The sequence below is a fragment of the Oncorhynchus kisutch genome, linkage group LG17, assembly GCF_002021735.2.
Source record: "Oncorhynchus kisutch isolate 150728-3 linkage group LG17, Okis_V2, whole genome shotgun sequence".
NCBI classification, from domain to species: Eukaryota; Metazoa; Chordata; class Actinopteri; order Salmoniformes; family Salmonidae; genus Oncorhynchus; species Oncorhynchus kisutch.
The window spans coordinates 63,889,321-63,915,477 of record NC_034190.2 but is presented as its reverse complement, the minus strand read 5'-3'; the positions used below and the strand labels follow the sequence as shown (position 1 = coordinate 63,915,477).

General features: G+C 51.2%; 1 protein-coding gene across 2 annotated transcripts in view; it reads left to right on the top strand.

The window, feature by feature from the left end:
* Positions 1-26,157, top strand: part of LOC109907019 (plexin-A1-like) — a 274,450-nt gene that overhangs the window by 207,577 nt on the left and 40,716 nt on the right. For both annotated transcript variants that reach the window (XM_031794352.1, XM_031794351.1), the window contains exons 11-15: positions 4,987-5,083; positions 8,444-8,634; positions 15,511-15,662; positions 16,131-16,251; positions 16,373-16,509. In XM_031794352.1, the coding sequence (XP_031650212.1) occupies positions 4,987-5,083; positions 8,444-8,634; positions 15,511-15,662; positions 16,131-16,251; positions 16,373-16,509 (698 nt within the window). The remainder of the gene's footprint in view (positions 1-4,986; positions 5,084-8,443; positions 8,635-15,510; positions 15,663-16,130; positions 16,252-16,372; positions 16,510-26,157) is intronic.

The following is a 26,157-nucleotide window of genomic DNA, read 5'->3' as shown; positions in this document are numbered from 1 at the left end:
GTATGTTGTTCTTAATGAGGTCAGGGACATGTTACTGCTCACCTTGGATTTTCTCTGTTCGCATGGCTGATTCATTTCACACAACAGCCTCCACACACCGGCCAGGATACAGTCATGAGCATGATTACTCATCCTGGAACAGAGGAGGAACAGAGAGGAACAGAGAGGAACAGAGAGGAACAGAGAGGAACTGAGAGGAACTGAGAGGGGCACAGAGAGGAACAGAGTGGAACAGGGAGGAACAGAGTGGAACAGGGAGGAACAGAGTGGAGCACAGAGAGGAACAGAGAGGAACAGAGAGGAACAGAGTGGAACAGGGAGGAACAGAGAGGAACAGAGAGGAACAGGGAGGAACAGAGAGGAACAGAGAGGAACAGAGAGGAACAGGGAGGAACATAGAGGAACAGGGAGGAACAGAGAGGAACAGGGAGGAACAGAGAGGAACAGAGAGGAACAGAGAGGAACAGAGAAGAACAGAGAGAACAGGGAGGAACAGAGAGGAACAGGGAGGAACAGAGAGGAACAGGGAGGAACAGAGAGGAACAGAGAGGAACAGAGTGGAACAGGGAGGAACAGGGAGGAACAGGGAGGAACAGAGAGGAACAGGGAGGAACAGGGAGGAACAGAGAGGAACAGGGAGGAACAGAGAGGAACAGAGAGGAACAGGGAGGAACAGGGAGGAACAGAGAGGAACAGGGAGGAACAGAGAGGAACAGGGAGGAACAGAGTGGAACAGGGAGGAACAGAGTGGAACAGGGAGGAACAGGGAGGAACAGGGAGGAACAGGGAGGAACAGAGAGGAACAGGGAGGAACAGAGAGGAACAGGGAGGAACAGAGAGGAACAGGGAGGAACAGGGAGGAACAGAGAGGAACAGGGAGGAAAAGAGTGGAACAGGGAGGAACAGAGAGGAACAGAGTGGAACAGGGAGGAACAGAGAGGAACAGGGAGGAACAGAGAGGAACAGAGAGGAACAGGGAGGAACAGAGTGGATCAGGGAGGAACAGAGAGGAACAGGGAGGAACAGAGAGGAACAGGGAGGAACAGGGAGGAACAGAGAGGAACAGGGAGGAACAGGGAGGAACAGAGTGGAACAGAGAGGAACAGAGTGGAACAGGGAGGAACAGAGTGGAACAGGGAGGAACAGAGAGGAACAGAGAGAAACAGGGAGGAACAGAGTGGAACAGGGAGGAACAGAGTGGAACAGAGTGGAACAGGGAGGAACAGAGTGGAACAGGGAGGAACAGAGTGGAACAGGGAGGAACAGAGAGGAACAGGGAGGAACAGAGAGGAACAGGGAGGAACAGAGTGGAACAGGGAGGAACAGAGTGGAACAGGGAGGAACAGAGAGGAACAGGGAGGAACAGAGTGGAACAGGGAGGAACAGAGAGGATCCTGACCGGTCCTGACTCTCCCATCTATCTAGATGTGATGAAGTCACCGGTTCTGACACTCCCATCTATCTAGATGTGATGAAGACACCGGTCCTGACTCTCCCATCTATCTAGATGTGATGAAGACACCGGTCCTGACTCTCCCATCTATCTAGGTGTGATGAAGACACCGGTCCTGACTCTCCCATCTATCTAGATGTGATGAAGACATCGGTCCTGACTCTCCCATCTATCTAGATGTGATGAAGACACCGGTCCTGACTCTCCCATCTATCTAGGTGTGATGAAGACACCGGTCCTGACTCTCCCATCTATCTAGGTGTGATGAAGACACCGGTCCTGACTCTCCCATCTATCTAGATGTGATGAAGACACCGGTCCTGACTCTCCCATCTATCTAGGTGTGATGAAGACACCGGTCCTGACTCTCCCATCTATCTAGGTGTGATGAAGACACCGGTCCTGACTCTCCCATCTCTGTCCTGGTGCTGGCTGGTCCTGTCTGGTGCCAGTGAGGTACATGGTGTTGAGTTGGTGTCACGCTAGCATCATGGTGTCATTGGCATGTTGTAAACGGGCACATAAATAAAGCAGGGTGGTGGCGGCAAGGAGAACAGGGCATCTTGGTGGTTGGTGGCCGTTGTGTCGCAGGCGGACTAATCGTGGCGTTTAAAGTTTAATGTGGGCCACAGAGATGTGTCAGGAGCAGGGTTAGACTGCTGGTGTCCATGGCCTTCACTCATTAATGATGAATGGGCAGGGTAGGGGGCTGGGGTGGGATCCCATGTCCTGCCCAGTTTAGTGTTGTGATTTAACAGACAAGAGTGGTTGAGGTCAAAATGAGCAGATGGGTTCTTGTAACAGAGGCAAGGGACATTTTGGATGTAGAGTGAGTCAAGATAGGAGTTTTCAGGTCAGATCACTGAATAAGGCTGTACATACAGCTGCCAGCAACTAAATAAACAATGCAGCATAAGATGTGGAGACCAGTGTTAATTGAGTGGGTCAGGGGTTGGCCTTTATGGCCAGACTATGCGTAGGTTGGAGGCTGGGCCAGAAAGTCTGGGTGAAGGGCTCCTGGGGTCTGTACATACAGTACAGTGTGTGTTAGACCTCAGCCCACTCTCTGATCTCTGTAGCCGACGTTGAGTTGGACTTTCAAATGTGTTAACCCTCTCAAGGCTGCCGGGCCGTGTCCTCGGTGCATACGCAGACCAGCAGACTGTCTTCACAGACATCCAACCTCTCCCTATCCCAGTCTGTAATCTCCACTTGCTTCAAGGTAACTGAACTAAATGAATATTGGCCCCTAGCACACATCTCTTCCATCGTGAAGTGCTTTGAGAGGCTAGTCAAGGACCATATCACCTCCATCTTCCCCGATAGCTTAGACCTACTACAATTTGCATACCGCCCCAACAAATCCATCACACCGCACAGCACCTTATCCCACCTTGACAAGAGGAATAGCTACTGTATGTGAGAATGGTGTTCATCAACTACCGCTCTGCTTTCAACACCATAGTTCTCGCCAAGCTTGTCACTAAGCTCAGGGCCCTGGGTTTGAAGTCCTCCCTGTGTAACTGGGTCCTGGACTTCCTGACGGGCCGACCCCAGGTGGTGAGGGTAGGCAACATCACCTCCTCTATGCTGACCCTCAACACAGCCCCTTCCTGTACTCCCTGTTCACCCATGAATGCGTGCCAACTCATTCATCAAGTTTTCTGACGACACGAAACTGGGAGTCCTGATTAACAACGACGAGACAGCTGATTTTATAGGTCCCCCAACTTTTCTGTTGGAAAATCATCAACAAATCAGCTCAAAGTGATTTTAACTGAGGAAATCTGTTCCCAAGTATTCCCACGCATAAATAGAGACAAATTTTGTCTTATCATAATAAAATTATGATTTTAAATAAATCAGTTTTTGTCAAAACTATACTATATCTGTTTGGGATTCTTACGGTCAATTTGCAGTGTACAAATTATCTATTACTATGTTCCGGCCCCCGACCATCCTCTCAAGGAAAAATCGGCCCACGGCTGGATGTAATTGGGGACCCCTGGCCTACAGGGAAGAGGTTAGAGCCCTGGCGGAGTGGGCCAATAACATGACCTCTTCCACAATGTCAAAAAACAAAGGAGCTGATGGTGGACTACAGGAGACAGAAGAGGGAGCATGCCCCCATCCACATCAACGGGGCCACAGTGGAGAGGGTCAAAGCTTGGTGTGCACATCACTGAGGACCTGAAATGGCAGCCGCCTGCAACCACAGGCGGCTGAAGAAATTCAGTAGGGCCTCTAGGACCCTGACACACTTCTACAAACGCAACATTGAGAGCATTCTCTCGGACTGCATCACTGCATCACTGCATCACTGCATCACCGCATCACTGCATCACCGCATGGCTCTCCAGAGGGAGGTGCGGTCAACCCAACGCGTCACGGGAACATGCTGCCGGCCCTCCAGGACATTTAGGACACTCTGTGTCAAAGGAAGGCCAAAAAGATCATCAAGGACTTCAGCCACCCGAGCCACGGTCTGTTCACTCTCACCACCTTCTAGCAAACGGAGACGGTCGCCTTCAGACATCACTAATGGGCTGCCTGCCCGGTACTCGGCCCTGTACCTTGAGCCCTGCCCCATGTATATAGAGTCATTGAATGCTGGCCACCTCATATTCTGTTAATTTACTGTTGATTACTCACTGTATATCTACAGTATATACTGTATTCTCAACATGGCCCATCGTAATATACCTACTACTGTACATACCATTTTCATTCCAATGATATACTGTCTATACACTCCATATATTTATATTCTGCATTCTGACACATGCTCCCTCTAATATATCTACTCAGGATTGTTAATTGGTCCCATTCTGTCATTTCATGATTTTAGTTTATATATATATATTAGTTTTATAATTTTGTGTTTGTATTGTATTTACAAGACATTCTACTGCACTGTTGGAGCTAGTAACATAAGCATGTACCTGCACCTGCTATAACACCTGCAAATCTCTATCCACAACCAATCAACTTTGATTTGATTTGATTTGACTGGGTGCCCATGGGAAGAGGTATAAGGCTGGGAGGAAGCGCAGGGCCCAAATGAGACGTGTCAGGGAACAAATTGAAAATGCCAATTTCACTTACTCCTCGGCATCGTTCTTCACGCCTAAATTCTGCCACTTATTTCATGTGTAAATGAATGGCCTCCTCACAGTCATTTAGATTTATCCAGATTTCCATCCTCCTTTCGCTCCCATTCTCCCTCCCCATCAGCTCAAAATATACCTCTATATGCCCTGGATGTGTAGTATTGGTATTGGAAACCTGATGGGTATGTTTGTGTGTCTGTTCATATTTATGAAGAAGTTTGTTTTTTGAGGGGGTTTCTGGGTGCAAGTGTTGTGATTGGGTGAAGAGTGAGGTTCACTCCTCTTTCTCTTACTCCCCTTCTTTCATACCAATCTGACTCTGTCTCACACATAGTGATGTGAATACTGACACTGAATGTTCAGGCTCCATGAGGCCTGTAGATACTGATCAATGTTTGTTTCTCTTTCTCTCCATCTTTCCAGTACGACTATGAGGGTAATGAAATCAGTGACCTGCCTGTGGATCTCTCTGTGGTGTGGAATGGCAACCAAGTCATCGACAACCCCTTCAACATACAAGGTAAAACCTCCCTTCTCCCCTCCTCTCCTCTCTCCCCTCTACTCCTCTCTCCCCTCGTCTCCCTTCTCCTCTCTCCCCTCTTCTCCTCTCTCCCCTCTTCTCCTCTCTCCCCTCCTCTCCTCTCTCCCCTCTTTTCCTCTCTCACCTCCTCTCCTCTCTCACCTCTTTTCCTCCCCCTCTCTCCCCTCCTCTCCTCTCTCCCCTCTTCTCCTCTCTCCCCTCCTCTCCCTTCTCCCCTCCTCACCTCCCCTCTCTCTCCTCTCCTCTCTCCCCTCTTCTCCTCTCCCTTCTCCCCTCTTCTCCTCTCTCCTCTCCCCTCCTCTCCTCTCTCCCCTCTTCTCCTCTCTCCCCTCCTCTCCCTTCTCCCCTCCTCTCCTCTCTCCCCTCTTCTCCTCTCCCTTCTCCCCTCCTCTCCTCTCTCCCCTCTTCTCCTCTCCCTTCTCCCCTCTTCTCCTCTCTCCTCTCCCCTCCTCTCCTCTCTCCCCTCTTCTCCTCTCTCCCCTCCTCTCCTCTCTCCCCTCGTCGCTACACTCTTTTAAATCCCTAAGATCCCATTGGAGGAGCCCCTTCCTCTCCAGCAGCACGTCTTTGAAAGGGAATGAAAGTGTTTTTACGCATGGCTACGCCTCTTGCTAGGCCCCGCTGGGTTCAATAATGCTTATCTCTCCCAGCGCTGTTTGCAGTAACTCCTCCAAAACAACATGCTGCAGATGAATAGAGTGGTGATAAATAAATAAAGAGAGGGATGGATGGAATTCGAGGAAGAGAACACGATTTGGGCCTTTGTTCCTCTGTGATCTGGCTGGTCTGGGGTCAGATCCTACTATTGCTGCTTAGGAGGCTCATCCTGCTGGATGGAGAGCCAGGTCTCAGTCATCACTAGGGGAAAGATAGTTGAGTAGCACTGCGTTTAAGATAAACATCCTAACACATTTTTTATTTCACCTTTATTTAACTTTTATTTAACTTTTATTTAACCAGGAAGCCAGTTGAGAACAAGTTCTCATTTATAACTGCGACCTGGCCAAGATAAAGCAAAGCAGTGCGACACAAACAACAACAGAGTTACACATGGAATAAACAAACATACAGTCAATAATACAGTAGAAATGTCTGTATACATGTCTGTATACAGCATGTGCAAATGAGGTAAGATAAGGGGGGGGGGGTGTGAGGCAATAAATTGTCCAAAGTGGCGAAATTATTATAGTATGGCAAATGAAACACTGGGGTGAAAGATGTGCAGAAGATGAGTGTGCAAGTAGCGGTACTGGGGTGCAAAGGAGCAAAATAAATATGGTGATGAGGTAGTTAGATGGGCTATTTACAGATTGGCTATGTACAGGAGCAGTGATCTGTGAGCTGAGATAAGGCAGGGCTTTACCTAGCAACGACTTATAGATGACCTAAGCCAGTGGGTTTGGTGACGAATATGTAGCGAGGACCAGCCAACCAGAGCATACAGGTCGCAGTGTTGGGTAGTATATGTGGCTTTGGTGACAAAACGGATGGCACTGTGGTAGACTGCATCCAATTTGCTGAGTAGAGTTTTGGAGGCTATTTTGTAAATGACATCGCCGAAGTCAAGGATCGGTAGGATGGTCAGTTTTACAAGGGTTTGTTTGGCAGCATGAGTGAAGGATGCTTTGCTGTGAAATAGGAAGCCGATTCTAGATTTAATTTTGGATTGGAGATGCTTAATGTGAATCTGGAAGGAGAGTTTACAGTCTAACCAGACACCTAGGTTTTTGTAGTTGTCCACATATTCTAAGTCAGCCGTCCAGAGTAGTGATGCTGGTCGGGTGGGTAGGTGTGGACAGCGATCGGTTGAAAAGCATGCATTTAGTTTTGCTTGCATTTAAGAGCAGTTGGAGGCCACGGAAGGAGAGTTGTATGGCATTGAAGCTTGTCTGGAGGTTAGTTAACACAGTGTCCAAAGAAGGGCCAGAAGTATACAGAATGGTGTCACATGGAGTTATCTTTTACCAATGGGGTATCGATCCATCCTCTGTTTCCCCACCATGTGGTGGAGCTGGGTGTCTCCAGATTATATCCTTTCTATTTAGAGTAGATAGAAGTAATATCACGATGTCTCCCTCATCCTCACACCGTATTTTAGACACCCCCATTCTGGTCATTGGATCAAGGTTATTTGATCTAAACACGCTAAAACGCTTTATGTCGAATTGCGTTTAACGCCTGGCCTCATTTGTTAATTGGCATTTGCGAACTCACTCTGCATATTGCTGCTTGAGCGTGACCTGATTTGTTGTTGTGGGGGCTGGGCCTGTATAAGGCTGAAGTGTCTGTCTGACTGCTCTGAAAGCCTTTCCATGAAAGGATTGTGGATTAAATGGACCCCTCTCTCTCAGTAATATAAGATAAGTAGAGGTTTTAACATGCACTCAGTGGCGCGTCGTGTCCTTTTGCATCACCTTGGATGCTGAGCACTCTTTATTCTCCTGCCTACGGATTGTCACAAAATCTGTAATGACACACCCATTTCCTGATTTGGAATACAGTCTCTCTCCCATAGTAGCATTTGTTAAAGCTGGAACAGAATCTAAACTTTCTTAGTACCTGCTGTGCAGAGGCCAGTTACATTGTACTCTGCCCAAACTTCCACGCTTAATTTGACACGTTGAAAGATCCCCAAACTTAATTTCAAACCAGCCCTGCTTTATTCAAGCCCAACAAAGGCCTTCCCTTTCCTCACCCTTCCCTGTGTTTTTCTCTATTTGCCTCTGTCCCTCCCTCCCTCCGTGAATCATGGTGAATTATCCATCTCTGCCCGACTGCCCGAGAAAGCCCATTTTTGCCTTGGTGTAAAGTGGAAATCTTAATGTAATTAAATCATTAATTTGGTTCAGTTTAATTAGCACCGCGCTACTTTTAAGCTTAGCCGTGGCAAATCAGATTAACAGGCAGGTCCTCGGCGGGTGGATGGATACGCCGTCTCCTTTGAAGTCCTGCGGCTGTCTGTGGAGCGCCGTGCCGTGATGTTCTTTTTTCACCATCTTTCTTTTGTTTTCTATCTCTCTCTCCTGCTCATTTTCTCTATTTATCTATTTCTCTCTCCCCTCTCTCTCCTTCTTTCTCTTTCTCCTCTCTCTCAATTCTTACTGCTAATTGCTAATTCTTTTAAAAGCATAACTCTGGGCATTCGTGCCCCCCCCCCCCAAAAAAAAAACCCACAACAACAACAAGGGAATTAGGTGTTTTCATGTCTTATTTTAATGCTTGTTTCTCATACCACAGCATGAAGGTGAAATGCAAGGTGTTGAAACTTAGTCTCAAACAACAATTATATTCACCTCTATCTCTCCTTCTCTCTCTCGCTCTGTTCTCACTGTGTTTCAGCCCACCTGTATAAGTGTTATGCGCTGCGGGACAGCTGTGGGATGTGTCTGAAGGCTGACCCCAGGTTCGAGTGTGGCTGGTGTGTTCAGGAGAAGAAGTGTTCTCTGAGACAGGAGTGTGCCCCACTGGACAGCAGCTGGATGCACGCCACTGCCGGCAACAGCCGCTGTACACACCCAAAGATCACCAAGGTGAGACAGGCTCTAGGTGTGTGTGGGTGTGCAGTAGGATCCAGTTCAAATCCAATTTGATTTGTCACATGCGCCGAATACAACAAGTGTAGACCTTACCGGGAAATGCTTACGTACAAGCCCTTAACCAACAGTGCAGTTCAAGAAAATATTTACTTGACCTTCCGAGTGGCGCAGCTGTCTAAAGCACTGAATCGCAGTGCTAGAGGCGTCACTGCAGACCTGGTTCTGGGCTGTATCACAACAGGAGTCCCATAGGATGGCGCACAGTTGGCCCCGTGTCGTCTGGGTTAGGGGAGGGTTTTGCCGGGGGGCTTTACTTGGCTCATCGCGCTCTAGTGACTCCTTGTGGTGGGCCGTGCACCTCTAGGCTGACCTTGGTCGTCAGTTGAACGGTGTTTCCTCCGACATGTTGCTGCAGCTGGCTTCGGGGTTAAGCGGGCGAGTGTTAAGAGGCGTGGTTTGGCGTGTCATGTTTTTTTAGGACGCATAACTTTCCCGAGCCCGTTGGGGAGTTGCAGTGATGAAACAAGATTGAAATTGGGGAGGAAAAGGGGGTAAAATATAATAAAAAATATATTCTAAAAGTAATAAATACTATCAAAAGTAACACAATAAATGAACATTAACCTGGCTATATACAGGGAGTACCGGTACCAAGTCAATGTGCTGGGGTACAGGTTAGTCGAGTTAATTAGGTAGGGGTAAAGTGACTATGCATAGATAATAAACAGTGAGTTGCAGCATTGTAAAAACAAAGGGGGGTGTCAATGTAAATAGTCCAGGTGGCCATTTGATTAAATATTAAGTAGTCTTATGGTTTGGGGTTAGCCGCTGTTAAGGGGCCTTCTGGATCTAGACTTGGCGCTCTGGTACCGCTTGCCTTGCGGGCAAGAACAGTCTATGACTGGGGGGACTGGAGTCTTTGACAATTTTTTCAGCCTTCCTCTGACACTGCCTAGTATATAGGTCCTGGATGGCAGGAAGCTTAGCCCCCGTGATGTACTGGGCTGTACGCACTACCCTCTGTAGCACCTTACTGTTGGTCAGGATGCTCTCGATGGTGCAGCAGTTTAACTTTTTGAAGATCTGTGGACCCATACCAAATATTTTCAGTCTCCTGAGGGGCGAATAGGTGTTGTTATGCCCTCTTCATGACTGTCTTGGTGTGTTTGAACCATAATAGTTTGTTGGTGATGTGGACACCAAGGAACTTGAAGCTCTCGACCCGCTCCACTACAGCCCCGTCGATGTGAATGGGGGCGTGTTTGGCCTTCCTTTTCCTGTAGTCCACGATCAGCTCCTTTGTCTTGCTCACGTTGAGGGTGAGGTTGTTGTTCTGGCACCACACTGCCAGGTCTCTGACCTCCTCCCTATGGCCCGCCAGGAAGTCCAGGATCCAGTTGCAGAGGGAGGTGTTCAGTCCCAGGGTCCTTAGCTTAGTGATGAGCTTTGTGGTCGCTATGGTGTTGGACGCTGAGCTGTAGTCAATGAACAGCATTCTCACATAGGTGTTCCTTTGCCCAGGTGGGAAAGGGACATGTGGAGTGCGAATGAGATTGCGTCATCTGTGGATCTATTGGGGCGGTATGCTTCTTGGCTACGGACGTGAGTGCTACGAGGCTCTTTTGGATAGCTGGTTTGGATGTACGGTGGTCATCTGTTGATCTGTGCCTCAGTAAAGACCTGATGCTGGCTGTGTACCAGACTACTGTTCTCTCTCTCTCTGTGTCTCTTGCTGTCTCTCTCTCTGTCTCCGTCTCTCTCCCTCTCTCTCTCTCTGTGTCTCTTGCTGTCTCTCTCTCTGTCTCCGTCTCTCTCCCTCTCTCTCTCTCTGTCTCCGTCTCTCTCCCTCTCTCTCTCGCTGTCTCTCTCTCTGTCTCCGTCTCTCTCTCTCTGTCACTCTCTGTCTCTATCTCCATCATTCTCTGCTCTAGTGCTAAACCTCACAATGCGTTTATAGCTGATTACATCCCTACCACCTACACACAGCAACAAGCCCAGCCACACTCCACCTACTCCTGATTTAACCTCGCCCCATTCAAGAACAAATCCAACTCATTCCCCTATTATTGCTATTTGCAGTATATTTGCTGCACCTGACACCTTGCTTGGGGGCAAATGCAGAGTGTTGTGTTAGTGTGTGTGTCTGCGTCCTTTAATCTACTCTGGAGAGGCAGCTAGTGTTTCAGCACATTATAAATCCCAGATATTGGATAATTGGCACTGGCACAGGAACTAATCCCTCCACGATGCCTGCCTCTGTCTCTCTCTCTCTCTCTCTCTCTCTCTCTCTCTCTCTCTCACTCAGACAGAGCCCACAAGACAGAAGTAGAGGAAGGAAGGAGAGGAAGAGGAGGGAGGGGAAGGTGCCGACTGAAAGGAAATTCCGCAGTAAAGAGAATGAATACATAAAAATGCTTGATAGGTCGTTGCGTCATTCGGTAGTGATCTCTCGGTCTCTCTGAAATGGCACCCTATGGTCATGAAAGCAGCCCACCTTACAGGCTGAAAGGCAGCTGCTCTGTGATATGGTTGTAACAAAGAGCAGAGGACTTTGACTCCATGTTACATCAACCTACACTCATGAGAGAAAACATGTTCCTCTTTAACAACTTTCCCTTTTTCAAATGTTCTCATTCTCTTGTCTTCATCTTTTTTACATTGTCTTTCTCTCGTCTCTCTCTCTCTCTCTTATTCATATGATGGGGACTGTGTGCCTCTTTATATTAGCAGGTGGATTAGCTGGTAATTTCATTTGGAATAGTAGAGTATTTAACCAGGATTTCCCAGCTCTTGCGCTAGGAGCCCCAGAGTAGTGCAAGTAATTGAATTATCTTTCTCTTCCTCCTCATTGTCTGTCAATAAGGAGCATCTCATGAATTTTGACTGACGTCTCGACTGCTAGTCGGTACTCAGAGGGCCCAAACATTCTACCCTCCCTTCCCAATCCATCACAAAGGGGTCTGAATAGCTCTTACGCCTCTCTTTTCCTCCTCTCACTCTGGAGGAACGGGGAAGACAAAGCGTCGGAATGAGGCTACGTCTGATAAGGGGAAGGGGGACAGGAGTCCCCCCTCAGCTAGTGTCTCTCCCCCCATAATAACCAACCCTCCCTCTCTCCTCTCCATCCCTCCCTCAGCCTAGGCTGGTGCTCTGTTCCTGTGTGTGTGTGTGTGTGTGTGTGCGTGCGTGCGTGCGTGCGTTGTCTCAGATAAATATTATATCAGAGTGAATGCACTTAGCTGAGAGTGAGTGGGTAGGAGGGATGTTCCTTTGCTACTTATTGTCTTTCTATCCCCCGACCCCCTTGTTAGAGAGCACCCTGGATTTGCTTTGACACTTCAGCATGTAAAATATACATCTGTTGTTCTGCCGTGCGTGTGCAAAGGGATTCGTGTTTTATTCAGAGGAAGAGGGGGGTGTGATTAGAGAGAGAGAAGGGGATTGAGAGGGGTGTATGAAAGTGAAGAGCTATAGGAGTGGTGGAGTGGAGCTCAGCACATTGAGGATTCTTCAGAGTAATCTAGCTCCTGTATGTTCCTACTGTGGCAAAAATCCATCTCCAACTGTCAGGTCCGTGTTTCAATCCAAGTGGAGCAATGAGGTATTCTGCTGTATAAATGGGCTCTTATTTGTCCCTTACGCTCTCTCTCTTTCTCTCTCTCTCGCTCTCTCTCTCTCCTTGCGTCAGGGTGTGTGTGTCATGTGAAACGACCCCTCTGAAACCAATTAAAACACCCTACTTCACTGTTTTAACTTCGGAGTTCAGAGGCCAGAGTTCAGTGTCCAGAGGCCAGTGTTTTCATCGTGACAGGTCCTAGAGGTTCCCAGGGGTCAGACTGAGAACTCATAAGATGAGCAAACAAACTAGAAAGGCTATAGAGCACAGACGCCTCTGAAGATCACAGACCATGTGTTTGTCAGACCCTAGAAGGTCTGTTTACAATGCTTTCTGAGGGAGATTGGAGCCTGTTAGATAAAAAGCAGGAACCAAATAGAGGACATCTGCTCCACCATTCACACTGTTGTAGTTGTTATTATGGGTATAGGAGTGGCCCCTCAGCTTCACCCCCCTCAATACAACCCCCTCACTCCTCCCTGACCAAAACTACCCTACACAATTTGGCAGTGTCAGGGTAGGTTCATACTGTGTTTGACAGCTATGCAATACATTGTATTTCTCTAAAAGATGTTGCCTATGTGTTGAGTGGTTCCAGAAACATGGTCTCCTACCATTGGCTGTCAGCATAACTGTCTTCCTTCCCCAGCCTCTCTTTGAGTACATTAACAACCCAATTTACAGCCTGCCTCAGCCCATGTGGGTATGTCTCCCTAGTTCCCAGTCCAACCACACTGGCGTCACCCTGCTGTAGCCCTGCTCCACACTGGTTTGACGGCCTACAGCACAGACCTCTAGCAACCACCATTCTGCCACACTCGGCTTTTACAGCACCACTGCCTTGTCATTATGTGGTAGAGGCATAGCGCTGGGGCTGGGTGAGGTTAGGCTGCCTGTGAAAGCCTAGCCGCTGGGGATTGCTACTGGGGCCACATCAGAACCCAGGGGTGGCCAGCCAATGAAACGCAATAATGCCTCAGGACACGCCAGGGCGCCGTTTCTCTGACACGCTCTGCCCAGCCAACCAGGTTGTGGAACAAGCAGCCAGTGAGATTACCCATAATTACCTCGTGATAGTTGTTAGAAGCCGCCTCCCGGATGCTGCCGCCTCACATCAGTCATCATATTTGTTTTGTCATGCCACACCTGTCCTCGTTACGGGGAGTAATTTGGCTAAATAAATCACATTATGAAGCTGCCGTGTGACACGCTACAGAATGGCGATGCGGGAGCCGGTGTAATAACTTTCAATTAGGTGGGGAAGAGGCCTTTCGCTGTGCGCCACGCAAGGTTTTTCTGTTTTTCAAAGCGGATAGGTGATTTTTCTTCATTAAAACACGGCTTGCTGGAATATGGTGTGTGGGTGAACGCGAGAGAAAGAGTAGCCAAGACAAACATATTTTCACTATATCACTAATATCATCAAAATCAATATATCATAGCACATTTTTGGGCTCATTCAGTAGATTAACTGATAAATTAGAATCCTGTGTAAAAATGAATGTTAAAAGTACCATTTAAAAAAAAATTGAAAATGATACCGCTACTGCTTCCTGTTGTCATGGCTTTTTGATTGATGGTCGAGTCACAAAACACCGGTTTTAGATATTCATAATATTCATAATCAATATACTCTAATAAGTTGACATTTGGAAGAAAAGTTACTCCCTTACACTTGTGTTCAGATTACTTGTATTTGCTAAATAAGTACCTTATAAATTGCACACCTATATTTACCAAGCGGTCACTCAAGACTGGAATTGATTAGTTTGTTCTACTGTAATCAATAGCGCATGCAAATGAGGCACTCACGTTGATATTGTATTGAAATCAATGCAACTGGGATACTACAGTAACTGCTGTGATATGTAGACTACTGTTTGCACTCTTCTAACAGATAAACCTCAATTAACATACAGTATCTGTCGATAGAACCTGTCATAGCTACTTATCAACTTATATCTCTTATAACATATAATGGAGTAGATCATTTCTTTTTTTAATACATTTTAATATTTATCCCTTTTTCTCCCCAATTTCATGGTATCCAATTGTATTTAGTAGCTACTATCTTGTCTCATGGCTACAACTCCCGTATGGGCTCGGGAGAGACTAAGGTTGAAAGTCATGCGTCCTCTGATACACAACCCAATCAAGCCGCACTGCTTCTTAACACAGTTTCCTCCGACACCAATGTGTCGGAGGAAATACCATGCACCTGGCCCGCCGCAGGAGTCGCTGGTGCGCGATGAGACAAGGACATCCCTACCGGCCAAGCCCTCCCTAACCCGGACAACGCTAGGCCAATTGTGCGTCGCCCCACGGTCTCGGCCGGTTACGACAGAGCCTGGGCGCGAACCCAGAGTCTGTGATGGCACAGCTGGCGCTGCAGTACAGCGCCCTTAACCACTGCGCCATCCGGGAGGCTGGAGTAGATCATTTCAACAAATCCCCAAATCGGTTTCTAAATAGCGACAGGGGTTGGCTTTCATTTGAATGATAGCTTAACCCTCAAATCCATCAATTCAAGTGAGGCCAGAAACATTTCTAATAAAATATTCTAGCCAGCGTTGTCTGACAATACAGCTGTGTTCTAAAGTCCCACTACGGACTGGCACATATAACAAAAACACTGGTACTAAAACCAAAAATATGGGTCTGTTTTAAGCAATCGATTTTGTGAGATCGTGCTGCCTATTAACTTTAATACTAACATCACAAATCTGAGGTAAAAAGGATATGTATTTCCTGGCATTGTTGTGTTGAAAACATTAGTCTGTGTAATGTAGTAACACATTCTGTCCACCATAGGGAAATGAGCATAATATAACATAATTCAATATGTCCAAGTTATTCAATATTTGAATATATGATGATAGTATTTGTAGCACACTCACAAATGTGTTCAACAATGACATCTATTTCTTCCTACTTTAACCATGGAAAGAGTTTTTAAAAATGCACAATTTAACCAGGTGCCCTGGACCAAGTGCCATTTAGTCTGCCCTGCGTAGACTTACAGTACAAGGTGTTGGCCTTACCTTGCCTCTCACTGACTTCTAACCATACAGTCATTGGTTCTGACAATGATCTTCTTCTCTCCCTCCCTCCCTCCCTCCCTCCCTCCCTCCCTCCCTCCCTCCCTCCCTCCCTCCCTCCCTCCCTCACTCCCTCACTCCCTCACTCCCTCACTCCCTCACTCCCTCCCTCCCTCCCTCCTTCCCTTCCTCCCTCCCTGTGTGTTTGTCTTGCAGCTGTTTCCGGAGACAGGGCCGAGACAGGGGGGCACCAGACTGACCATCACGGGGGAGAACCTGGGCCTACAGTTCAGGGACATCCAGACAGGAGTGCGTCTGGGCAAGGTGCCATGTATCCCCATCGAAGAGGAGTACATCAGCTCGGAGAGGTGAGGAGGCTCAGCTGCCTGGCACTCACCACTCTCACCCACACCTCCTACAAGTGCCCTCTATCTCCCTCCTCCTCTCAGTGTATATCCCCTCTCATCCTCTTCTGCTTCCTGTTGACATTGTCCTTCTGTCCATCTCTCTTCACCTGTCTGTTATCTTCTTCCTCTGCTCAGTGTATAAAGGTCCTCTTCAGCTTTCTCTTTCCTCTCCTTTGACCTCCCTGCTCCCTATATATACAGCTCAATATTTGAATTTAGATAGATCAAACAATCTCTCCATAGAGCATTTAGATGGTAGATGCTCCCTTTCAAATTGGAGGAATCACTACACAAATATCAGACAGCTAAACTGTAGCTACAGGTGAGCTCAACACGTGTGTCTTCCCATGTGTCCCTAACTCCTCTCCCCTCCTCCCTCTCCCCTTTTCTCTCTCATACCTTCCCTACCATCACCCCTCTCTCCTACAGAATTGTGTGTTTGCTGAACGACGCCACAGGCTACCGGGTGCAGGAGGCTAACGTGGAGGTGTGTGTGAGGGACTGCCTGGCAGACTACAGGGCCCTCTCACCCCGAGCATTCACCTTCGTGGTAAGTAGCACCCAGGTGACACAGCCATGGTCAGGGTGGATGGATCCTTACATTAGACAATGATTATTGGTCATTTTGTTGATTGCATAATAAACGTGTCTTATGGGTCCCCCTTCTACAGACTCCCTTCTTCACGCGGGTGCTGCCTGCCCAGGGCCCTCTCTCAGGGGGCACTAGAATCACCATCGAGGGCAACCACCTCAATGCCGGCAGCTCTGTGTCTGTCAACATCGGACGCCACCTCTGCCACTTCAAAAAGTGAGTGTCAGTCTGTCAATTCAGACTTCCTGTCTTTAGCTCATACCACAGTGGAGTCGACCCATTGCTGTGCAACACCTAGTGCAGGGTACAGTAGACCTCAGTCTACACCTGTATGAGGAATATTAACAGACTGCCTGTTGAAAGTGGGGCTGCTCTGCATTGCAGCTGAGAGGTAGGTAGAGCCCAGCCAGGTAGTGTGAGTGCCAGGTTCCTACCGGGGGGGGTGTGAGGGGACATACAGGGGGAGTGGGGTGAGATGTAGGGTGAGGGGAGATACAGGGGGAGTGGGGTGAGATGTGTGGTGAGGGGAGATACAGGGGGAGTGGGGTGAGGGGACATACAGGGGGAGTGGGGTGAGATGTAGGGTGAGGGGAGATACAGGGGGAGTGGGGTGAGATGTAGGGTGAGGGGAGATACAGGGGGAGTGGGCTGAGGGGACATACAGGGGGAGTGGGGTGAGATGTGGGGTGAGGGGAGATACAGGGGGAGTGGGGTGAGATGTAGGGTGAGGGGAGATGTGTGGTGAGGGGAGATACAGGGGGAGTGGGGTGAGGGGACATACAGGGGGAGTGGGGTGAGATGTAGGGTGAGGGGAGATACAGGGGGAGTGGGGGGGGGGTTCAGGGGGAGTGGGGTGAGATGTGTGGTGAGGGGAGATACAGGGGGAGTGGGGTGAGATGTGTGGTGAGGGGAGATACAGGGGCAGTGGGGTGAGATGTGTGGTGAGGGGAGATACAGGGGGAGTGGGGTGAGATGTGGGGTGAGGGGAGATACAGGGGGAGTGGGGTGAGATGTGGGGTGAGGGGAGATACAGGGGGAGTGGGGTGAGATGTGGGGTGAGGGGAGATACAGGGGGAGTGGGGGGGGGTTCAGGGGGAGTGGGGTGAGATGTAGGGTGAGGGGAGATGTGTGGTGAGGGGAGATACAGGGGGAGTGGGGTGAGGGGAGAGATACAGGGGGAGTGGGGTGAGATGTGGGGTGAGGGGAGATACAGGGGGAGTGGGGGGGGGGGGGGGGGGGTTCAGGGGGAGTGGGGTGAGATGTGTGGTGAGGGGACATACAGGGGGAGTGGGGTGAGATGTGGGGTGAGGGGAGATACAGGGGGAGCGGGGGGGGGGTTCAGGGGGAGTGGGGTGAGATGTGTGGTGAGGGTAGATACAGGGGCAGTGGGGTGAGGGGAGATACAGGGGGAGTGGGGTGAGGGGAGATACAGGGGGAGTGGGGTGAGGGGAGATACAGGGGGAGTGGGGTGAGATGTGGGGTGAGGGGAGATACAGGGGGAGTGGGGGGGGGGGTTCCCCGGGAGTGGGGTGAGATGTGTGGTGAGGGTAGATACAGGGGGAGTGGGGTGAGGGGAGATACAGGGGCAGTGGGGTGAGGGGAGATACAGGGGGAGTGGGGTGAGGGGAGATACAGGGGGAGTGGGGTGAGGGGAGATACAGGGGGAGTGGGGTGAGATGTGGGGTGAGGGGAGATACAGGGGGAGTGGGGTGAGATGTGTGGTGAGTGGACATACAGGGGGAGTGGGGTGAGATGTGTGGTGAGGGTAGATACAGGGGCAGTGGGGTGAGATGTGTGGTGAGGGGAGATACAGGGGGAGTGGGGTGAGATGTGGGGTGAGGGGAGATACAGGGGGAGTGGGGGGGGGTTCAGGGGGAGTGGGGTGAGATGTGTGGTGAGGGTAGATACAGGGGCAGTGGGGTGAGGGGAGATACAGGGGCAGTGGGGTGAGGGGAGATACAGGGGGAGTGGGGTGAGATGTAGGGTGAGGGGAGATACAGGGGGAGTGGGGTGAGATGTGTGGTGAGGGGAGATACAGGGGGAGTGGGGTGAGGGGACATACAGGGGGAGTGGGGTGAGATGTAGGGTGAGGGGAGATACAGGGGGAGTGGGGTGAGATGTAGGGTGAGGGGAGATACAGGGGAGTGGGCTGAGGGGACATACAGGGGGAGTGGGGTGAGATGTAGGGTGAGGGGAGATGTGTGGTGAGGGGAGATACAGGGGGAGTGGGGTGAGGGGACATACAGGGGGAGTGGGGTGAGATGTAGGGTGAGGGGAGATACAGGGGGGAGTGGGGGGGGGGGGTTCAGGGGGAGTGGGGTGAGATGTGTGGTGAGGGGAGATACAGGGGGAGTGGGGTGAGATGTGTGGTGAGGGGAGATACAGGGGCAGTGGGGTGAGATGTGTGGTGAGGGGAGATACAGGGGGAGTGGGGTGAGATGTGGGGTGAGGGGAGATACAGGGGGAGTGGGGTGAGATGTGGGGTGAGGGGAGATACAGGGGGAGTGGGGTGAGATGTGGGGTGAGGGGAGATACAGGGGGAGTGGGGGGGGGTTCAGGGGGAGTGGGGTGAGATGTAGGGTGAGGGGAGATGTGTGGTGAGGGGAGATACAGGGGGAGTGGGGTGAGGGGAGAGATACAGGGGGAGTGGGGTGAGATGTGGGGTGAGGGGAGATACAGGGGGAGTAGGGGGGGGGTTCAGGGGGAGTGGGGTGAGATGTGTGGTGAGGGGACATACAGGGGGAGTGGGGTGAGATGTGGGGTGAGGGGAGATACAGGGGGAGTGGGGTGAGATGTGTGGTGAGGGGAGATACAGGGGGAGTGGGGTGAGATGTGGGGTGAGGGGAGATACAGGGGGAGTGGGGGGGGTTCAGGGGGAGTGGGGTGAGATGTGTGGTGAGGGTAGATACAGGGGCAGTGGGGTGAGGGGAGATACAGGGGCAGTGGGGTGAGGGGAGATACAGGGGGAGTGGGGTGAGGGGAGATACAAGGGGAGTGGGGTGAGGGGAGATACAGGGGGAGTGGGGTGAGGGGAGATACAGGGGGAGTGGGGTGAGATGTGGGGTGAGGGGAGATACAGGGGGAGTGGGGTGAGATGTGTGGTGAGTGGACATACAGGGGGAGTGGGGTGAGATGTGTGGTGAGGGTAGATACAGGGGCAGTGGGGTGAGATGTGTGGTGAGGGGAGATACAGGGGGAGTGGGGTGAGATGTGGGGTGAGGGGAGATACAGGGGGAGTGGGGGGGGTTCAGGGGGAGTGGGGTGAGATGTGTGGTGAGGGTAGATACAGGGGCAGTGGGGTGAGGGGAGATACAGGGGCAGTGGGGTGAGGGGAGATACAGGGGAGTGGGGTGAGGGGAGATACAGGGGGAGTGGGGTGAGATGTGGGGTGAGGGGAGATACAGGGGGAGTGGGGGGGGGTTAAGGGGGAGTGGGGTGAGATGTGTGGTGAGGGACATACAGGGAGAGTGGGGTGAGGGGAGATACAGGGGGAGTGGGGTGGGGTGAGGGGAGATACAGGGGGAGTGGGGGGGGGGGTTCAGGGGGAGTGGGGTGAGATGTGTGGTGAGGGTACATACAGGGGGAGTGGGGTGAGATGTGTGGTGAGGGGAGATACAGGGGGAGTGGGGTGAGATGTGTGGTGAGGGAAGATACAGGGGCAGTGGGGTGAGATGTGTGGTGAGGGGAGATACAGGGGGAGTGGGGTGAGATGTGTGGTGAGGGGAGATACAGGGGCAGTGGGGTGAGATGTGTGGTGAGGGGACATACAGGGGGAGTGGGGTGAGGGGAGATACAGGGGGAGTGGGGTGAGATGTGTGGTGAGGGGAGATACAGGGGGAGTGGGGTGAGATGTGGGGTGAGGGGAGATACAGGGGGAGTGGGGTGAGATGTGTGGTGAGGGGACATACAGGGGGAGTGGGGTGAGATGTGTGGTGAGGGGAGATACAGGGGGAGTGGGGTGAGATGTGTGGTGAGGGGAGATACAGGGGGAGTGGGGTGAGATGTGGGGTGAGGGGAGATACAGGGGGAGTGGGGTGAGATGTGTGGTGAGGGGACATACAGGGGGAGTGGGGTGAGATGTGTGGTGAGGGGACATACAGGGGGAGTGGGGTGAGATGTGTGGTGAGGGGACATACAGGGGGAGTGGGGTGAGATGTGTGGTGAGGGGAGATACAGGGGGAGTGGGGTGAGATGTGTGGTGAGGGGAGATACAGGGGGAGTGGGGTGAGATGTGGGGTGAGGGGAGATACAGGGGGAGTGGGGTGAGATGTGTGGTGAGGGGACATACAGGGGGAGTGGGGTGAGATGTGTGGTGAGGGGACATACAGGGGGAGTGGGGTGAGATGTGTGGTGAGGGGACATACAGGGGGAGTGGGGTGAGATGTGTGGTGAGGGGAGATACAGGGGGAGTGGGGTGAGATGTGTGGTGAGGGGAGATACAGGGGGAGTGGGGTGAGATGTGTGGTGAGTGGACATACAGGGGGAGTGGGGTGAGATGTGTGGTGAGGGTAGATACAGGGGCAGTGGGGTGAGATGTGTGGTGAGGGGAGATACAGGGGGAGTGGGGTGAGATGTGGGGTGAGGGGAGATACAGGGGGAGTGGGGGGGGTTCAGGGGGAGTGGGGTGAGATGTGTGGTGAGGGTAGATACAGGGGCAGTGGGGTGAGGGGAGATACAAGGGCAGTGGGGTGAGGGGAGATACAGGGGGAGTGGGGTGAGGGGAGATACAGGGGGAGTGGGGTGAGATGTGGGGTGAGGGGAGATACAGGGGGAGTGGGGGGGGGGTTCAGGGGGAGTGGGGTGAGATGTGTGGTGAGGGGACATACAGGGAGAGTGGGGTGAGGGGAGATACAGGGGAGTGGGGTGAGATGTGGGGTGAGGGGAGATACAGGGGGAGTGGGGGGGGGGGTTCAGGGGGAGTGGGGTGAGATGTGTGGTGAGGGTACATACAGGGGGAGTGGGGTGAGATGTGTGGTGAGGGGAGATACAGGGGGAGTGGGGTGAGATGTGTGGTGAGGGGAGATACAGGGGCAGTGGGGTGAGATGTGTGGTGAGGGGAGATACAGGGGGAGTGGGGTGAGATGTGTGGTGAGGGGAGATACAGGGGCAGTGGGGTGAGATGTGTGGTGAGGGACATACAGGGGGAGTGGGGTGAGGGGAGATACAGGGGGAGTGGGGTGAGATGTGTGGTGAGGGAGATACAGGGGGAGTGGGGTGAGATGTGGGGTGAGGGGAGATACAGGGGGAGTGGGGTGAGATGTGTGGTGAGGGGACATACAGGGGGAGTGGGGTGAGATGTGTGGTGAGGGGAGATACAGGGGGAGTGGGGTGAGATGTGTGGTGAGGGGAGATACAGGGGGAGTGGGGTGAGATGTGGGGTGAGGGGAGATACAGGGGGAGTGGGGTGAGATGTGTGGTGAGGGGACATACAGGGGGAGTGGGGTGAGATGTGTGGTGAGGGGACATACAGGGGGAGTGGGGTGAGATGTGTGGTGAGGGGAGATACAGGGGGAGTGGGGTGAGATGTGTGGTGAGGGGAGATACAGGGGGAGTGGGGTGAGATGTGGGGTGAGGGGAGATACAGGGGGAGTGGGGTGAGATGTGTGGTGAGGGGACATACAGGGGGAGTGGGGTGAGATGTGTGGTGAGGGGACATACAGGGGGAGTGGGGTGAGATGTGTGGTGAGGGGAGATACAGGGGGAGTGGGGTGAGATGTGTGGTGAGGGGAGATACAGGGGAGTGGGGTGAGATGTGTGGTGAGGGAGATACAGGGGAGTGGGGTGAGATGTGTGGTGAGGGGAGATACAGGGGGAGTGGGGTGAGATGTGTGGTGAGGGGAGATACAGGGGGAGTGGGGTGAGATGTGTGGTGAGGGGACATACAGGGGGAGTGGGGTGAGATGTGTGGTGAGGGGACATACAGGGGGAGTGGGGTGAGATGTGTGGTGAGGGGAGATACAGGGGAGTGGGGTGAGATGTGTGGTGAGGGGACATACAGGGGGAGTGGGGTGAGATGTGTGGTGAGGGGACATACAGGGGGAGTGGGGTGAGATGTGTGGTGAGGGGACATACAGGGGGAGTGGGGTGAGGGGAGATACAGGGGGAGTGGGGTGAGATGTGGGGTGAGGGGAGATACAGGGGGAGTGGGGTGAGATGTGTGGTGAGGGGAGATACAGGGGGAGTGGGGTGAGATGTGTGGTGAGGGGAGATACAGGGGGAGTGGGGTGAGATGTGTGGTGAGGGGACATACAGGGGGAGTGGGGTGAGATGTGTGGTGAGGGGACATACAGGGGGAGTGGGGTGAGATGTGTGGTGAGGGGACATACAGGGGGAGTGGGGTGAGGGGAGATACAGGGGGAGTGGGGTGAGATGTGTGGTGAGGGGAGATACAGGGGGAGTGGGTGAGATGTAGGGTGAGGGGAGATGTGTGGTGAGGGGAGATACAGGGGGAGTGGGGTGAGATGTGTGGTGAGGGGAGATACAGGGGGAGTGGGGTGAGATGTGTGGTGAGGGAAGATACAGGGGGAGTGGGGTGAGATGTAGGGTGAGGGGAGATGTGTGGTGAGGGGAGATACAGGGGGAGTGGGGTGAGATGTGTGGTGAGGGGAGATACAGGGGGAGTGGGGTGAGAAGTGTGGTGAGGGGACATACAGGGGGAGTGGGGTGAGGGTAGATACAGGGGCAGTGGGGTGAGATGTGTGGTGAGGGGAGATACAGGGGCAGTGGGGTGAGATGTGTGGTGAGGGTAGATACAGGGGCAGTGGGGTGAGATGTGGGGTGAGGGGACATACAGGGGGAGTGGGGTGAGGGTAGATACAGGGGCAGTGGGGTGAGATGTGTGGTGAGGGTAGATACAGGGGCAGTGGGGTGAGATGTGTGGTGAGGGTAGATACAGGGGCAGTGGGGTGAGATGTGTGGTGAGGGTAGATACAGGGGCAGTGGGGTGAGATGTGTGGTGAGGGTAGATACAGAGGCAGTGGGGTGAAATGTGGGGTGAGGGGAGATACAGGGGGAGTGGGGTGATGTGGGGTGAGGGTAGATACAGGGGGAGTGGGGGGGGGGGGTTCAGGGGGAGTGAGGGGACATACAGGGGAGTGGGGTGATGTGGGGCGAGGGTAGATACAGGGGGAGTGGGGGGGGGGTTCAGGGGAGTGAGGGGACATACAGGGGGAGTGGGGTGATGTGGGGTGAGGGTAGATACAGGGGGAGTGGGGGGAGATACAGGGTGAGTGAGAGGAGATAGCTCTGCCAGCCTCTGACTAATTTAGACCTCTAGCTGGACCAGAGCCAGGACTCTCAGTGAAATACCCCCATTTACAGTACCAGTCAAAAGTTTGGACACACCTCATTCCCAGGCGCAGGCACCCGTAGAGCCGGCCGAGGCGGGCACTGGAGCCGGCCAAGGCAGGCACGGGAGCCGGCCAAGGCAGGCACGGGAGCCGGCCGAGGCAGGCACTGGAGCCCGACGAGGCAGGCACGGGAGCCCGACGACCCGGCCGAGGGAGGCACGGGAGCCCGCCGAGCTTACAATATGGAAAATAGTAAAAATAAAGATAAACCCTTGAATGAGTAGGTGTGTTCAAACTTTTCACTGGTACTGTATGTGTATATGAATGTATTTATCTCTGTATGTACAGTTGAAGTCGGACGTTTACATACACTTAGGTTGGAGTCATTAAAACTAGTTTTTCAACCTCTCCACAAATTTCTTGTTAACAAACTATAGTTTTGGTAAGTTGGTTAGGGCATCTACTTTGTGCATGACACAAGTCATTTTTCCAACAATTGTTTACAGACAGATTATTTCACTTATAATTCACTGTATCACAATTCCAGTGGGTCAGAAGTTTATATACACTAAGTTGACTGAGCCTTTAAACAGCTTGGAAAATTAAAGAAAAGGATGTCATGGCTTTAGAAGCTTCTGATAGGCTGATTGACATCATTTGAGTCAATCGGAGGTGTACCCGTGGAATGTATTTCAAGGCCTACCTTCAAACTCAGTGCCTCTTTGCTTGAAATCATGGGAAAATCAAAAGAAATCAGCCAAGACCTCAGAAAAACAATTGTAGACCTCCACAAGTCTGGTTCATCCTTGGGAGCAATTTCCAAACGCCTGAAGGTACCACGTTCATCTGTGCAAACAAGAGTACGCAAGTATAAACACCACGGGACCACGCAGCCGTCATACCGCTCAGGAAGGAGACGCGTTCTGTCTCCTAGAGATTAATGTATTTTGGTGCGAACAGTACAAATCAACCCCAGAACAACAGCAAAGGACCCTGTGAAGATGCTGGAGGAAACAGGTACAAAAGCATCTATATCCACAGTAAAACAAGTCCTATATATTTTTCTTTACCTTTAGGCAAGTCAGTTAAGAACAAATTCTTATTTTCAATGACGGCCTGGGAACAGTGGGTTAACTGCCTGTTCAGGGGCAGAATGACAGATTTGTACCTTGTCAGCTCGGGGGTTTGAACTCGCAACCTTCCGGTTCCTAGTCCAACGCTCTAACCACTAGGCTACGCTGCCGCCCCATAACATAATACCGCTCAGCAAGGAAGAAGCCACTGCTCCAAAATCACCATAAAAAAGCCAGTCTACGGTTTGCAACTGCACATGGGGAGAAAGATCGTACTTTTTGGAGAAATGTTCTCTGGTCTGATGAAACAAAAATAGAACTGTTTGGCCATAATGACCATTGTTATGTTTGGTGGAAAAAGGTGGAGTCTTGCAAGCCAAAGAACACCATCCCGACTGTGAAGCACGGAGGTGGCAGCATCTTGTTGTGGGGGTGCTTTGTTGCAGGAGGGACTGGTGCACTTCACAAAATGGATGGCATCATGAGTTGGGAAAATTATGCGGATATATTGAAGTAACATCTCAAGACATCAATCAGGAAGTTAAAGCATGGTCGCGAATGGATCTTCTAAATGGACAATGACCCCAAGCATACTTCCAGCAAGGAGGCCTACAAACCTAACTCAGTTACACCAGCTCTGTCAGGGGGAATGGGCCAAAGTTCACCCAATTTATTGAAAGGCAATGCTACCAAATACTAATTGAGTGTATGTAAACTTCTGACCCACTGGGAATGATGAAAGAAATAAAAGCTGAAATAAAGCATTCTCTCTAGTATTATGCTGACATCAGGAATTGTGAAAAACTGAGTTTAAATGTATTTGGCTAAGGTGTATGTACACTTCAGACTTCAACTGTATGTATGTATGTATGTATGTATGTATGAATGTATGTACAGTGAGGGAAAAAAGTATTTGATCCCCTGCTGATTTTGTACGTTTGCCAACTGACAAAGAAATGATCAGTCTATAATTTTAATGGTAGGTTTATTTGAACAGTGAAAGACAGAATAACAACAAAAAGATCCAGAAAAACGCATGTAAAAATTGTATAAATTGATTTGCATTTTAATGAGGGAAATAAGTATTTTACCCCCTCTCAATCAGAAAGATTTCTGGCTCCCAGGTGTCTTTTATACACTCTTAAAGGGAGTGCTCCTAATCTCAGCTTGTTACCTGTATAAAAGACACCTGTCCACAGAAGCAATCAATCAATCAGATTCCAAACTCTCCACCATGGCCAAGACCAAAGAGCTCTCCAAGGATGTCAGGGACAAGATTGTAGACCTACAGAAGGCTGGAATGGGCTACAAGACCATCACCAAGCAGCTTGGTGAGGAGGTGATAACAGTTGGTGCGATTATTCGCAAATGGAAGAAACACAAAATAACTGTCAATCTCCCTCGGCTGGGGCTCCATGCAAGATCTCACCTCGTGGAGTTGCAATCATCATGAGAACGGTGAGGAATCAGCCCAGAACTACACGGGAGGATCTTGTCAATGA